General features: G+C 41.5%; 1 protein-coding gene across 4 annotated transcripts in view; it reads left to right on the top strand.

Annotated features, from left to right (window-relative positions):
• Positions 1-1,800: 1,800 nt before the first annotated feature.
• acacb (acetyl-CoA carboxylase beta) overlaps positions 1,801-17,341 on the top strand; it is a 66,173-nt gene continuing 50,632 nt past the window's right edge. For 2 of the 4 annotated variants that reach the window (XM_071403958.1, XM_071403957.1), the window contains exons 1-2: positions 1,828-1,928; positions 6,635-7,287. In XM_071403958.1, the coding sequence (XP_071260059.1) occupies positions 6,653-7,287 (635 nt within the window). In that variant the 5' untranslated portion in view covers positions 1,828-1,928; positions 6,635-6,652. Of the gene's footprint in view, positions 1,929-6,634; positions 7,288-14,873; positions 14,971-17,341 lie in introns of those variants that run through there. The other 2 variants (XR_011675212.1, XM_071403960.1) reach the window with 2 other exon arrangements.

The following is a 17,341-nucleotide window of genomic DNA, read 5'->3' as shown; positions in this document are numbered from 1 at the left end:
ATCAATGGAGAAGTCAACATACAAGTTTAAGTAAAAACAAATGCAAATACGTTAGAAATGTTACTACTACGTACAAAGTAAATATGCTTTTTTTGGTTATCTTTTGGAAATTGAAGAAATAAAACATTTCCCTTCTTTAGAAGTTCCAGCTAGGCAGGCTAACGTCAGTTAGCTAATTAATTTGCTAGCTATCATACAGTAGGCATATATTAATATTGATGTATTTAATATAAGTAGACATGCCCCCATAATTGAATGTAGCACATATAAAGCACCCACAAGCTACCGCTGGCTTAAAACACAATCGTTGTGGGATGAACGAGTGAAGAATTTCCAGCCAAGGGTGGTCCATTTAAAAATCATTCCTTCCTCCCTCGCCCTGCAAGTGTATACTCGTCAGACATCATCAGAAGCGTCCACTTCATTTGAGTTTGGACCGTAACCATTGTCTCTTGCATGCTCTTCTTCTTCAAGGTTTTATGGCAGATTACAACGTATAAATATATTGCCGCCACCTAATGAATTGGCTGTTTATCAGCCTACTATTCTGTATTATGAATTAATTACCTCAGTAGTGAAGGCCTAGACACGTCACAGAAATACACCTTCATCCATTGCAAGTCAAAATGTGATTGGTTCATTCCACTGCCACTCAAATTCTGCTATAATACAGTGGAATGGCAGAGGCCTTCTGTCCAGCTTCTGACGGCCTAGCCAATGGCTGGCTGAGCTAGCTAGGTTTTTCTACCCAGAGACCACCAAAGACACTCCTGATTGGATGTCCCTACCCAAACATGATCTAACCATAGACATTTAAAATTACAACTTGAATAGGGTAGGAATGCCCAAAGGATCCCTTATAGCAAGAACCCTTTTAAATATAGCAACTGATGCAGCCAGCACACTGGACGCTCAGGCCGAGGAGTAGGGTTGCAACATAGGGTACATCCTTGCATTCTGACCTCATACGGCAGTCAAGCACCCAAACTAACGATTAAAGTTAGCTAGCTACTTGCATACACAAATGAGAGAACACCTCACTGATTATTTTACTCGCTCTAGAATAGCTGGTTAGGCTATTTCCATGTTATCTAGAGCGTTCGTGACCAACTTCGCTGCTGGCAACAATTTAATTACGTTTTTTTGCAGACGTTTACTGACACCGGCCATATTCATCGGGTGTTGAGCGTTTGTAAATCCGTCAGTGATCTGCGCTCTGGCACATTCAGACGAGTGCTCTGAAAGCGGAGTAGATCGCCAGATTGAATTTACATACGCACCCGTGGACAACTTCAGACATCATGCCCCTGGCTCGCTCATAATTGATTGATTTTTGGACATATTGTTTTGCCTAACAAGGGTTTTAGTTTAGTCACTAATGACAACTTCACATCGAACTGGCACTGCTGTAGTTACTTACAATGATATATTAAACGCTTTCATAGGTGGTGAGTAGCGCCTCTCAATAGATTATTTTAACGTCAACCCAAAACTATTTTGAGCAGCACGACACCTCATACATGTTGCTTCATCAATAACAATCTCAACCCGAAATTGAGATTTGATAGGCCACTCACTGGAAGAAGGATATTATTGTCAAATACATTAATCACAGCAACGTGATGTATACTCTTTTCGCTCAGAATTCCGTGTACAAAAGATTTCAAGCAATACGATGTTTGAACTTTGTAACCCATCGACGTTACTTGCTAGCGTTCAACAAGGGCGAATTCTTCACGCCGATTCTGTTGCAGAACGTCTCTTAAACGGAACGAAACGGGGCGGGACCTACCTGAATTTGTCCAATGGAAACTCTCCTTTTAGTCGCAAAACTGTTTGGATAAATGAGTACACCCCTGTTGTTTATCTGGTGCACACGTGTGGCCACCATAGACATTGTAACCATCACCACGCGCAAGACGGTAGAGGTAAGCCTACGACTAATTAGTTAATGTAATGTAGGAGTTAACTACAGTTACTAACGGAACTAACCTCGGTCATCGAACAATATTTAGCTCTCAAAAACGCTGTAAGAATCTAGCTACCAGGCTATTCTTGCTTCCATACAGTTTCACCACTATTGGGACTAGTCCAAGCCCATTTCCACTGCCAAGTTATCATAGTAATGTTAACTACATATTATTGCATTTGGGAGTTTAAACTTGTTCAGATCCACGAATATCCATCCACATTGTAGAATTCCCCTTGAAATGTTTTAGGCTAAATCCAGAGAGATTGATAGACTACTGTTATCATTGTCCGAGATAGCTAGTACTTTTGTAGACTAACCTATCAGAAATATTGATGAGCGGGTTATCTCTTTTGACCTAGTCTATTTGATGTTTGACAAACGTATTAGTAAACTATTTAATGGTCATATATGTTTGTGCTCACTGCTCAGCCATCTACTCAAGCATGTTAGAGGAAAGGGTTGTAGAAATGGCCCTCCACCATTCTGAGCCAGGTTCACTTTGAAGGTCAAATTTGGCAGAGAAGATTATTCCTTTTTGTGGGAACGTGAGGGTAGCAAGGATGTCTTGCTTTACGGATTGTGTATGCAGATATGGTATCATTTTGCTTCGTCCTATACCAATGTTTAGGTCAGCGGATCTCAAAGTGGGGTCCGCGGTCGAGGTACTGTAGGGGGTCTGCGGACAGCTCTTTTTATTTATATTAGAGAGAAAGATATATATTTTTTTATATAAACCAAATTACATTATTTTTTTGGGGCCAGGCCTCCCGAGTGGCGTAGCGGTCTAAGTAAGTAAGTAGCATTGCAGTACTTGAGGCGTCATTACAGCCCCTGGTTCGATTCCAGACTGTGTCACAGTCGGCCGTGACTGGGAGACCCATGAGGCGGTGCACAATTGGCCCAGCGTCGTCCGGGTTATGGGGAGGGATTGGCTGGCCGCGATTTTCTTGTCCCATTGCGCTCTAGTGACTCCTTGTGGCGGGCCGGGCGCCTGCAAACTGACCCCAGTTGCCAGCAGTACAGTGTTTCCTTGGTGCGGCTGTCTTCCGGGTTAAGCGAGCAGTGCGGCTTGGCAGGGTCGTGTTTTGGAGAATGCATGGCTTTCGACCTTCGCATCTCCCGAGTCCGTATGGGAGTTGCAGTGATGGGACAAGTCTGTAACTACAAATTGGATATCACAAAATTGGGGAGGAAAAGGGGTTATAACATTTTATTAAACAAAAAATGTAACAAATTTTGGCCAAGGTGGAAGAATTTTAGAGGGTGTAATACAATACAACATATCATTATAAATCTACTATGTATGTTCTTAACCCTGGACAACATGGGCCTGGCATGCTCAAAGGGATACTGGGTATCCACAGTACTTTAGCTCACCAATTATACATTTTTCAACTAACTACTTATATTCCCCCCCAATTTTTTTTTTTTTTTTTTACTTGGATGCACTGTAATCTAAGCTTTAAAACTGCAGTTCATCTCCATGGCAAAATGTGTAGAATTGCAGGATATTAGCTTTAAAGCTGCAACAACAAAAAATCTCTCTGCCCCATGGAAAATTGCTTGAAAACTAACATTTTCTCTCCTTTAAAATGTTTATTCCCAGAGCCCGAGACTTGGTTCATCCAGCCATGCACTGCCAAAGTCATAAATCTCCTTGTATGCTATTTGTTATCTAACTCAAGTTGTTCTGATTATGAGGGGTCTCTGATGAATTTGCTTTCACAAAAGGGGTCCCCGGCCCCAAAAAGTTTGAGAACCCCTGGTTTAGGCTATATGACTTGCCTGCCTGCCTGTCCCAGATACTAACTACCTTTAGCGCCTATTGATGAAGGTCCGGGGTACTTTTGTTAAGAGCTCCGACGCTCGATCTAACCGTGAACACGCATCGCTTGCAGTACGGTTTTGGAAACATTAGTAACGTATCTTCCATATCAGCGAGAAATCATTCAAAAAGGTGAAATTAGTACACCTTTCATAGGGTTAGTGTTCCCACACAGCCATATCTCCATGTTACAGCACGTGTTTACGGAAGACTGAGGCGGTGATAATTAGCCATCTAGCATTCTACGAACACCTGTGTAATGGAAGAAGGTTGCCAGAAATGTGTTTGAACTGAAAAATACTGTCAGCTGCAACTGATAAAGCCAGTTAAAACAGTGTCCAACAAGTTTATATTTTGTATTTGTGAAATTATTTTGATGTGATATGAAGACGGGTGAAAGTAGATTTAATTTTTTACCGGTATTGGACACCCAAGCACGCGCACTTTTTTTTATTTTTAATATAGCCTAGGTGTAATCATAGAATTCCATATAGAATCCCTATTAATATCATATGATCTCTGTGGGCCTGGTAGCCTAGGCCTAGTAAAGATTTATATTACTTTCAACATGCATTAACTTTTTAATGTGGCATAAGCACAACCAGTCATAATGTTTTCATCTGAAAGGCACTCCTGTAGACTAACCGCAAAATAATTCCAGCATTCAAACAGTGAACTGTGCACCTGCAATTTGATGAATGTTGAGACATCTGTTACAAAACAACTACATGTATTGTAATAACATTCTGCAATTGTCATTAGGCCTACACTTAAAGCCTGAATTGATGCTTCCACAGTTGTCCACGCGTCCCTAAGTCACAGCCACTCATCTTTTCTTGGCACTTTGTGATAATTGTGATAGGCTCATGTTTTACCGGTATGGCGTACCCTCACTATTTATTTTCCCGGGATGCCATATCGGCTTACTTCCACCCCTGTATGAAAGTAAAGGGCTTTATGTTTCTAGAATCATATCTCAACTCACGTTTAGATGGAGTATTTGGCTGTTTTGGCTGCCAGAGCCAGTCTACCTCTGAAAATAACATAAAAGGTCCTTGGATCTTAAGGAGTAATTCTTGGGGTTGTCCCTCCCCCTCCACATTTTATTCCCTCACTGCTGACCTTTCCTCCATGTGTCACAATGACAGATGTTAGCTGTGTTTGTATGAATGAAACCCACTCGGCTCTCTCGTCAGCTGCCAGAGTAAGGTTGTCACAAAGTAGTAGTGAAGGAATAGCCTACTCACTAGCCTAGTCCCTAAAAACACTGCAAAAGTTTTCGCAACTGAAAAAAACAACCCATTTGGGTTGTTCATTTACAGGCTACCTTGTGCACTGCCATAACAGGCATGTTTCTTTGCCTGCTTGTAGTTTACATTCCTGTTTGTGTCTGGGCTTTCAGAGACTGTCCTTATGAGGTAGAAGTTGCCTCTAACCACAGATCTGGGATCAGATTACCTTACTGCCTGACTGTAAATATTAGCGGGGGATAAAGAAGACATCTAACCCTTGAACAGAGATTGGGGTCAACCTCCACATAATCTGTTCTCTCAGTGTAGTGTTGGGAAAGCATTCCCCCATCTCAGATTGTGCTGAAATAGTTTCTGTTAGAAAAAGATAAGATTAGCATTCCTGAAACATTATTTTCCTAATGTAATTAAGCTAATTGATTGCACCCAAATTGGCCATTTTAATTTAAGGGATTCATATAATCTACTATAAATATAGTACCGAACATCCGGTTTGAACCATAATTCTTCCTAACAATGAGTAAGACGAGGAATCCAATACAATTATCAAAAAGCCACCCATGTACACCCCCACGCCAATCCCACACCAACAAAAAGTATACAATATCAGTTGTCTATGTCTGACAAGTAGTATGGAGCTGTGGCTTGGAGTAGGCCTATTGTGTTTTCATCCTTTGTAATGTATTACCTGTGATTCTGGTGATTTTGTTTTTTTCCCCTCTGTTCAGAGAAATTAGCCATTGAAGTCGTTTGCATTATTTACCATAAATGAGTGTGAAAGTACCAGGTTTTCCCCACTAGACGCCACTGTTCCTGCTACTGCCACAAACCTGTATCAATTTGGCTGGACTCTTGTGTTTATTAAATGGATCAGAACATTTTCTTTGCAACTTTGGGTACAAAAGCAATAGCATTTGCTCATGATAAAATAAATTGTGTGGTCATCCTTACAATTCAAGCCAGTCCTCCATGAAAGCAATTCATAACAGGGGAAAAAATGACATCACCAGATTCAGGAGGAATACATTACATAGAATGAAAAAGCAATACTCCAAGCCGTAGCTCCATACTACTTGTTAGACATAGGGAACTGATACTGTATACTGGTTGTTGAGGTGGGTTTGGTGTGGGGGGTCCGTGGGTGAATTTCGTTGGATTCCTCATGACCATTTTATTGGATTCCTCATGTGTTACTCAATGGTAGGAAGAAGTTTGGTCCAAAGCAGATGTTGGGTACTATATTTATTGAATATTATTTGAATCCAATAAATCAAAAGGGACAATTTGGGTGCAATCAATTATATTCATTTCTTCATCAAAAAAAAAAGTTAACAAATTGTTACAGAAACAATTTAAGAACAATTTGTGATGGAGGGTGTCATGTCTTGCTGAAATGACATTGAACGACTCTGAATAGATTTTATACAAGGTGTTTTGCTTCTATGGAAACGGTTGCTTGTGCACTTTACTGAATTCCTTATGAGGCAGTCGCATAATTAATTTGAATCCATATTTATTTTCTAATGATAAAAGTTGGTACAGTCAGGAAATTGGGATCAGTATCATACATCTATTTTTATTTTGCAGTTTCAAGAGGATGTCTGAATGCTCCCACTTCTACTCTTGGGATTACTACTGATATTGTGGCTACTCTGGATGATTAAGGTCAAGCAGATGCTGGAGAAAGGGGGGGAAATAGCGACTGGCTGTGGAACCCCTGCAGCTGCAGCACAAGAGGAGATGCAAGCGGCCGATAGACCCACTGCGGCTGCACACGCCCCTGCTCCACCCCCTGCTAAACACTCCACACCCATGGGTCTTGCAGCATCTACCTCAACAGATAGCGGGGACAACCGTCCCCTAACCCACATTGACCCCACTGTCGGTCCCATGATACCCAGTGCAGGGGGTTCCCAGGCTCCTCAGGCCTCTTCAGAGGAAATGAAGCACACACAGCCGTCCCTTCCCTTTGTTGTCCCTCAGCCTCCCGGTAGAACGATCAGGCCCAAACTCATCTCAGGCCCAGAAGCTCGACGAGCGCGCCTCAAATTCATCCTGGGGGCATCGGAGGACAATTCTTCAGATGAAGATCTGCCTTTGAAACCCCCTACAGGTTTTGGTTCCTCTCAGGCAGCGGCCACCTCCTGCCTACGACAAACCGTATCAGCAACCTCAACCACCTTCTCCCCCCCACAGCAAGTTACATCAGTAACATCAACCCCTACCTCCCATGGCATGAGGTAGGCCATAGCATGTTGGTTAACTTCTTTTAAGTTAACCTAATTTTCATATTACACTGAACAATAATATGAACGCAACATGCAAAGTGTTTGTCCTGTGTTTCATGAACTGAAATAAAAGATCCCAGAAAAAGCTTATTTCTCCCAAATTTTGTGCACAAATTTGTTTACATCTCTGTTATTGAGTATTTCTCCTTTGCCAAGATAATCCATCCACCTGACAGGTGTGGCATATCAAGAAGCTGATTAAATAGCATGATCATTACACAGGTCCACCTTGTGCTGGGGACAATAAAAGGCCACTCTAAAATGTGCAGTTTTGTCACATAATACAATGACACAAATGTCTCAAGTTGAGGGAGCATGCAACACCTGTCAGGTGGATGGATTTTCTTGGCAAAGGAGAAATGCTCACTAACATGAGCTCATGAAATGTGACCAACACTTTACATCTTGCGTTTATATTTTTGTTCAGTATAGAATAAACAGGTTTAGACATCTTTGTTTTCTCTACTCCGATGACATTGGAATTGTATTTAGTTCCGAACGTGTTGATAGTGAATGCAAGTGCTTGCTCCATCAACCCAGTGTTAAGAATCAATGAATCATTCAGCAGATTAGCTTGTGACTAGTGAGGTGAGGCTGCCTGTCAGTGCAGTAGTCTCTGGGTATCAGCAGAGTGCGCTGTTGTCCAAAAGGCGAGACCAATTGTTAGAATGAAAGGCAAACTTGCCAGCCACATTGTGGTATTATTGCTGCCCCATGCTGTATCCAAACAACCAGCTGCCTATGATCACCTGACCACAGCATGCATGCTGACAGTAACTTGTGTTATTGTCGCATGCCTCACCTCTGCACTTTTAATGGAACAAGTGTCGTTGACTTTGAGAACCAGGGTCTGAGTCTACGTCCCTTGGAAGTTCTCTGCAAATACATTTGACTTGCTGTATGTAGCCTTTAGGCATAGAGCACAAGGTGCTATTGTTGATCTTTTTTTGGTGACATCACAATGGATATCTCAGGTAGTTGGTCAGCTGAGCATATCTAAGTCTACTTGACACAGGTTCAGTTGGCTTTGACTGCCACAGACCACTCTAAGCCGAGTTTTTAAAAGCTTGTTTGTTTGTACTCTTGAGCCACATGTGCAGGAATCACCATGGAGGTGAAACTGAAAGGGGAGAGATAAGATAGCTTTCCATGTGTTTTCAGGGATTCTAGTTATTCCACGTTGTGAAGTAGCATAGGCCTATGAGTAGCACTGACTGACATGATGCCACTGTGTATGCCTACACATAACACCTACCAATTATGTTTTGACAATTTCAGTCAGTTTGCTACATGGAAGGATTAGCCTCCCACGTTTTTGTTTACAATATGCTAGAAGGTTACCATAAGCTATAGGTTGGTGGTTCGTGAAGGGACAAGTTAGTTGTATTTAACTTTAATGAGAACTTGATACATCCACTGTGTGTGTGTGTGTGTGTGTGTGTGTGAACGTGTTTTTGTATGCGTGTGTGTAAGAGAAGATTGTCAAACACGTCCACACCAGATCTGGGTTCAAATACTATTTAGGGTATTTCAATTACTTTCAATTTGTTTTATTTTTAGTAGTAAATTGGAATGTATTTGGAAATACGCAAATACACTGACTCAAATACACTACCATGTATTAGAAAATATAAAAAAATAGTAGGCTAATTTTAGGAAATTATTAGAAAATGCTTTCAAATACTTACAATAGAGGTAGTTCAATTGAGGGCATGCTTAACTGAATGAACAGCAGAGACAATGCAAGCATTAATATTTATTAAAATAGTTTAGAGATTGGAACCAACAGACTGCCAAATAGTTAGTCCGGATATCTATTTGGCTAACTATTTAACTATCTGCATGGACACTTTTTGCCCCAACCCTTTTACTCATCACATACACTGCTGCTACTGTTTACTATCTGGCACTTAATTCCTAGTTGTATATACATGTCTACCTCAATTACCTCGTACTCCTGCACATCCACTCGGTATTGGTACCCCTTGGATATACACTACCGGTTAAAAGTTTTAGAACACCTACTCATTCAAGGATTTTTCTTTATTTTTACTATTTTCTACGTATTGTAATAGGGAAGACATCAAAACTATGAAATACCACATATGGAATCATGTAGTAACCAAAAAAGTGTTAAACAATTCAAAATATATTTGAGATTCTTCAATTAGCCACCCTTTGCCATGATGATAGCTATGGAAGTTTTTGGCATTCTCTCAACCAGCTTTGCCTGGAATGCTTTTCCCACAGTCTTGAAGGAGTTCCCACATAGGATGAGCACTTGTTGGCTGCGGTCCGACTCATCCCAAACCATCTCAATTTGGTTGAGGTCAGGGGATTGTGGAGGCCAGGTCATCTGATGCAGCACTCCATCACTCTCCTTCTTGGTAAAATAGCCCTTACACAGCGTGGAGGTGTGTTGGGTCATTGTTTTGTTGAAAAACAAATGATAGTCCCACTAGGCCCAAACCAGATGGGATGGCGTATCGCTGCAGAATGGTGTGGTAGCCATGCTGGTTAAGTGTGCCTTGAATTCTAAATAAGTCACAGACGGTGTCACCAGCAAAGCACTCCCACACCATAACACCACCTTCTCCACGCTTCACGGTGGAAAATACACATGCAGAGATCATCCGTTCACCCACACCACATCTCACAAAGACACGGAGGTTGGAACCAAAAATCTCCAATTTGGACTCCAGACCAAAGGACAGATTTCCACCGGTCTAATGTCCATTGCTCGTGTTTCTTGACCCAAGCCAGTCTTTTTTTATTGGTGTCATTTAGTAGTGGTTTCTTTGCAGCAATTTGACCATGAAAGCCTGATTCACGCAGTCTCTAATTGAACAGTTGATGTTGAGATGTGTCTGTTACTTGACCTCTGTGATGCATTTATTTAGGCTGCAATTTCTGAACTTATCCACTGCAGCAGAAGTAACTCTGAGTCTTCCATTCCTGTGGCGGTCCTCATGAGAGCCAGTTTCATCATAGCACTTGATGGTTTTTGTGACTGCACTTGAAGAAACTTTCAATGTTCCGTATTGACTGACATTCATGTCTTAAAGTAATGATGGACTGTCGTTTCTCTTTGCTTATTTGAGCTGTTCTTGCCATAATATGGACTTGGTATTTTACCAAATAGGGCTATCTTCTGTATACCACTCTACCTTGTCACAAAACAACTGATTGGCTCAAACGCATTAAGGAGGAAAGAAATTCCACAAATTAACTTTTAACAAGGCACACCTGTTCATTGAAATGCTTTCCAGGTGACTACCTCATGAAGCTGGTTGAGAGAATGCCAAGAGTGTGCAAAGCTGTCATCAAGGCAAAGGGTGGCTACTTTGAAGAATCTTAAATATAATATATTTTGATCTCAAATATTTTGATTTGTTTAACACTTTTTTTGGTTACTACATGATTCTATATATGTCATTTCATAGTTTTGATGTCTACACTATTATTTTACAAATCAGAAAATAGTACAAATAAAGAAAAACCCTTGAATCAGTAGGTGTTCTAAAACTTTTGACCGGTAGTGTACCCAATATATACAAAGATTGTGTATCTATTATTACTTTTATCATTGTGTTTTACTTTTCAATTATTTCTGTATTTTCTTTCTCTCTGCATTGTTGGGAAAACCTGTAAGTAAGCATTTCACTGTTAGTCCACACGTTGTTTACGAAGCACGTGGCAAATAAAAAGTTTTTTTGTTGACATAATAGGGCAACTATATGTGATTATACAGCTATACTAATCACGATCATTCACATTGTCTGCATAATTAGAATCTAACATTAATTTGCATGAGACAAAGTCCACTTGATCGAAGGTTATTGCTCTAGTATCCTATGGTGCCACTGATGCCAATGACATATTGCCACCAACTGGTCTGGTGTACCATCCTAAAGTGTCAGTGCCTTTATATTCACACAGCTTCTAAGGACATACATAAGCTTTACATACCAAATGTCATTGCCCCATGTGCATCTGTTCAGTTCTAGTAGCCAGTTGTTGCCCATGGTGGAATCATCTAACCCGCTGGCTCCTGAAATCCCATGAGCACCCGAGTCTAGAAGCAGTTTAGCTAACGTCAAACATTTGCATTTCACTAGCCAGCTGAACTGTAAAACAAGAAAACATCTGATGACTCAAACACTATCTAGCAAGCACTCCTCTGCAATAATGTTATTGGGATGCGGGAATGTTACATTCGCCTTTTAATTGTAAGTTAACTGTCATTGAATGTTGTGGTCACTACTGGTTTCCGATTCAAGGCGAGAGAATCTGTCTCATGTTTCTCACGGACTCGAAGTGACGTCACGCACCCACGAAACCTCAACCAATCACTCAATGGATATTAATGACTTTGCCTCAGGGAATCCTACTAGGTCGAAAATATATATTCTACCCAGTGTTGTAGTACTTGAGACCAGGTATTGAGTGACTTGGTCTTGTCTCGGTGTCTGATACATTTGTACTCGGTCTCGGACAGTGAGGACTTGTAATTTCTTCACGAGACTAGCGGAGTAAAAAACGAATCAGCTGCTTCCATTCAGTCGGTGTATAAAACAGCTTCGCCAGGCCGAATATATACACTTCTTTCTTGAATCATTATATTAACAGACTTTATGTATATTATGGACATGTTTGCGCAGTGGCGAACCTATAGGCCTTCAGTGTGTGACAGGTTTGTGATTCTGAAAGGACAGCAACCGTAATACCAGGGAACTCAGGAGAGTGCACTTTTTGTAAAACACAAAGGGTAAGTGGTGAAGTGGAGGGTATACAAAGGTATAAATCATATTTTTTCCCCCAGTGTGAATTGCGTATACTCACTTCTACATCCCTACTGATGCGTATCAAAGTAGTGGAGGTATACGATTTATCAATTATGTAGTACAATAGTTAAATCATGCAAAGTAGCCTACACAATCGCAAAGCACGTGAAATATATTCACCTGTGCGTTGCGCACACAGCCTAGTTTCAGCGGAATATCATCTGCAGGCAGAAAGAGGAAACGGTTTTGGCATGGAGCAGCTCACAGAAGAATGACATCGGTAGCCGGTAGAGTAGGAAAGACGTTTCAAGTTATATCTACCAGTAAATTATAACTAAGGCAACAATGGGTATGAAAAAGTTTAGTCTGAAGTGTTGGTTAGTAGGCTATTTGTGATGCGTAATTGTCATCATGTGCTGTTTGCATCAGGGCGTAGACATGGATGGGGTGGACAGATGCCAACCCACTGGGGAGCCAGGCCCAGACAGGCCCACCCAATCAGATAGTCATTTAAGCATTGTTGTGGACTTAGACCATCAAGTTTTGTTATTGAAAAACGATCTAAAAAAAAACAGGAAAATGTACGCTTTTTCACTCAGGATGCCTTTCTGTCACAGGGCGGTCTGCTTGGCAACTTTTTGGCACAATTAGAGTAGGCACCACTACACCAGTGTAGATTTGGCCTTGTGTTTTAGATTATTGACCTGCTGAAAGGTGAGTTTGTGTCCCACTGTATATTGCAAAGCAGACAACCAGGTTTTCCTTGTAGGATTTTGCCTGTGCTTATAGCTGTATTCCATTTATTTTTATCCTAAAAATATTCACTAGTCCTTTCCAATGACAAGCATACCTATAACATGATGCAGCCACCACCATGCTTGAAAATATGAAGAGTGGTACTCAGTGATTTGTTGTGTTGGATTTGCCCCAAACATAATACTTTGTATTCAGGACAAAAAGTAAGTTTCTTTGCCACATTTTTTACATTATTACTTAAGTGCCTTGTTGCAACAGGATTCATGTTTTGGAATATTTTTATTCTGTACAGGCCTCCTTTTCATTCTGTAATTTAGGCTAGGATTGTGGAGTATCTACAATGTTCTTGATCCATCCTCAGTTGTCTCATAACAACCATTTAAAAATAAATCTAACTGTTTTAAATTCACTGTTGGCCTCGTGGTGAAATCCCTGAGCACTTTCCTTCCTCTCCAGCAATTGAGTTAGGAAGGACGCCTGTATCTTTGTATTGATACACCATCCAAAGCGTAATTAATAACTTCACCATGCTCAAAGGTATTTTCAGTGTCTGCTTGTTTTATTTTTGCACATCTACCAATAGGTGCCCTTCTTTGCTAAGCATTGAAAAACCTCCCTGGTCTTTGTGGTTGAAATTCACAACTCAATTTGAGGGAACATACAGATAATTGTTTGTGTGGGGTAGAGATGGGGTAGTCATTAAAAAATCATGTTAACCACTATTATTGAACACAGAATGAGTCCATGCAACTTAATGCACATTTTTACTACTGAACTTATTTAGGCTTGCCATAACAAAGGGTTTGAATACTGCAGTAAACCGTTGGGTGGAGCGTGCAGAGATTGACAGGGAGGCTTTAGTCCGCAAAAACAACTTTACTAAGACAGAAAATAAATATATCAAAAAAATTACTTAGGTTTTGCTCGGTATTTTAAGAGACTGGTGTCCGTCTCTCTCCCGCGGTGTGCCATCGTGCTACTTTTATTTAGCCTCCACGGCTGGTTGGCACCTTCCTCTAATTACCTCCACTTAGCTGTCCGTGTCGAGGTGCCCAGCTCTCGTATTCCCAGCAGAGGGAGCCAATGTCGCCTCACGTACCTCCCCTCTATTACCATCCCCCGGGTAGACCTCCTGGGATACCACAATACGTATTGACTCAAGACATTTCAGCTTAATTTATTAATTAGTAAACAATAATACAAACAAAATTCCACTTTGACATTATGGGGTATTGTGTATAGATCAATGACACAATCTCAATTGACTCAATTTTAAATTCAGGCTGTAACGCAACAGAATGTGGAAAAGTAAAGGGTTGTGAATACTTTCTGAAGGCACTGTAAATGGACACGTAAATTCTGATTGATCAATAACTCAGCCATCTCTTAACCAATCCCTAAGCTTCAAAGATGGAGGAAAGTTTATCATGACGGACCTTATGGGTCAGTATTTGTTCAGTATGAGGAAAGACATCTACATACAAAGTTAAGTCTCTAGGTCAAACGGTGCAGCTGATATGAAGGTTTAAATGAGACTGCCTATACCAGCGCCACCTATTGGCCAGTCGGTGCTGTTCTTTTTGACCAAGTTACTCATGGCCTTTAGTTTCTGTGTGCCATGTTAGAACAAAAGTTACCAAACCTATGCTTGAGTTATTTGATCAAGTGGAAAAAAAGATTATCCAAAAAATAACAATACGTTTCACGGCTTTGTTGTGAACCCCTAATTATATTGTGCTTACTGAAGTGAGCTATCCATTCAGACCAGCCTTACTGATTGTACCTCTGTATCAATTACATTTGATTTCGGGTCATATTAGAAAATACTCAAATACATATTTATTTGAACTCAGGTCTGCCACACACACACAGAGAGAGACTGTTGTGTTCTGTTCCCCGTTCCATATGGTTCTGTGGTTGAAGGATGTTTTGATATGCCTGTGGGAGGGGTGAAGGGAGGGCTTGGCTCATAGAGGAAGGGACTGGTGGAGGTTGTATTGTTTTGGTCTTAGATTTCAACTCCGCCATTCACACACCAGAGACTATCTGCCATGGAGGGTGATGGAAGTTTCAACTGCTGGTTTCAGTATCTCAGGTTAGTTTCTTCCTTTTGCTTTTTTAAGTAGCCTTCTGTTTTTCTCTGATTCTTGGACTGCAGGTTTCAGACAACAGCTTATTTCAGGGTATGCGATTTCAGAACTGTATAATACTGTCTAGAGAACTGCTTTACCATGTTTTATACTTGATAGTTGGTTTGTCTGAGTTGGTAGACAGAATATGTAGTAAACAATGATGGCTGTTCTGTTGACATTGTGGCTATGGTTGAGTGTGTTATGTAACTGAGCAGTGCTGGTCTTGGCACGTGTAGCCCCTATAAAGAGGAAGTTAGGGAAATGACATCAATTCCCTCTCACAATTTGGCCCCACTCACCAGAGGGCAAATTGAACAAAGTAGTGGTGGAGCTTGACGAATGCACTTTCAGCACAGGAATATGAAACACAACATGCAACAATTTTTACAATTTTACTGATTTAAAGTTCATATAAGGAAATCAGTCAATTGAAATAAATAAATTGGGCCCTAATCTATGGATTTCACATAACTGGGCAGGGTCACAGCCATGGGTGGGCCTGGGAGCGCATAGGCCCACCTACTTGGGAGCCAGGCCCACCTATGGCTGTGCCCCTGCCTAGCCAATCAGAATTAGTTTTTTCCCCACAAAAGAGCTTTATTACATACAGAAATACTCCTCAATTTCATCAGCTGTCCGGGTGGCTGGTTTCAGATGAAGGCGGATGTGGAGGTCCTGGGCTGGTGTTGTTACACGTGGTCTGCTGTTGTGAGGCCAGTTGGACGTACTGTCGAATTCTCTAAAACAACGTTGGAGGCAGCTTATGGTAGAGGTCTGGTGGACATTCCTGCAGTCAGCTTTTCAATTGCACGCTCCCTCAACTTGAGACATTTGTGGCGTTGTGTGACAAAACTGCACATTTTAGAGTGGCCTTGTATTGTCCCCAGCACAAGGTGCACCTGTGTAATGATCATGCTGTTTAATCAACTTCATGATATGCCACAGCTGTCAGGCGGATGGATTATCTTGGCAAAGGAGAAATTCTCACTAACAGGGATGTAAACATTTCAGAGAAATATGCTTTTTGTGCATATGGAACATTTCTGGGATTGTTTATTTCAGCTCATGAAACATGGGACCAACACTTTGCATGTTGCGTTTACATTTCTAGTCAGTGTATATTCAGCATAACTCAAATAGAATGTGTGTGTGTTTTCCACAGTGATGCTGTCCATCACCCTTATAACAGTGCCACTTCATGTGTTGCCTTCATGTCCTGGCACAATCCCTGTCTCCAAAATAGATAACTACCTGGTACTATGTATTCCACCCCACCGGACCATTACGCATAGTGGTTGTGGAAACCATTCAAAACTTGGCTATACCAAAAGCACTTCACGCATAATCAATAATCACAGGTGTACAAGCAATGAAAATCAGAAATTCACACTGACATGTAATGCGTATGAAACAAGTTTTCTGGACATTTCGGTAAAGGGAGTGGGTGGCTTTAGCATGGACCTAGGAAGCCGACGGACAGGAATTCCCTACGCACAGGTAGCTTCCAACCCTGCACCCCTAAAAATAACCTCCCTATCAGCCAATACTGTTGCATACATATGATCTGTAGTAGGCGCACTGGATGAATGTTTCATACAGCGGCGTTACCAGGAGTAATGGCTGCATGACATTACAAAAATATTGAGACTCACACTCCCAAACCAGCCCCCCCCCTGAACAACGAGCCCAATGCCTCCTTTAATACTGCTCTTAAATACAAGTAAAACTAAATGCATGCTCTTCAACCGATCGCTGCCTGCACCTGCCCGCCCGTCCAGCATCACTACTCTGGACGGTTCTGACTTAGAATATGTGGACAACTACACATACCTAGGTGTCTGGTTAGACTGTAAACTCTCCTTCCAGACTCACATAAAACATCTCCAATCCAAAGTTAAATCTAGAATTGGCTTCCTATTTCGCAACAAAGCATCCTTCACCCATGCTGCCAGACATACCCTCGTAAAACTGACCATCTTACTGATCCTCGACTTCGGCAATGTCATTTACAAATTATCCTCCAACACCCTACTCAACAAATTGGATGCAGTCTATCTCAGTGCCATCCGTTTTGTCACCAAAGCCCCATATACTACCCACCACTGCGACCTGTACGCTCTCGTTGGCTGTACCTCGCTTCATACTCGTCGCCAAACCCACTGGCTCCAGGTCATTTACAAGACCCTGCTAGGTAAAGTCCCGCCTTATCTCTGCTCGCTGGTCACCATAGCAGCACCCACCCGTAGCATGCGTTCCAGCAGGTATATCTCACTTGTCACCCCCAAAGCCAATTCCTCCTTTGGCCGCCTCTCCAACCAGTTCTCTGCTGCCATT

Source organism: Salvelinus alpinus, chromosome 5 (assembly GCF_045679555.1).
Source record: "Salvelinus alpinus chromosome 5, SLU_Salpinus.1, whole genome shotgun sequence".
Lineage (NCBI taxonomy): Eukaryota > Metazoa > Chordata > Actinopteri > Salmoniformes > Salmonidae > Salvelinus > Salvelinus alpinus.
The sequence above is the reverse complement of the archived record's forward strand: the minus strand, read 5'-3'. Positions and strand labels throughout refer to the sequence as shown.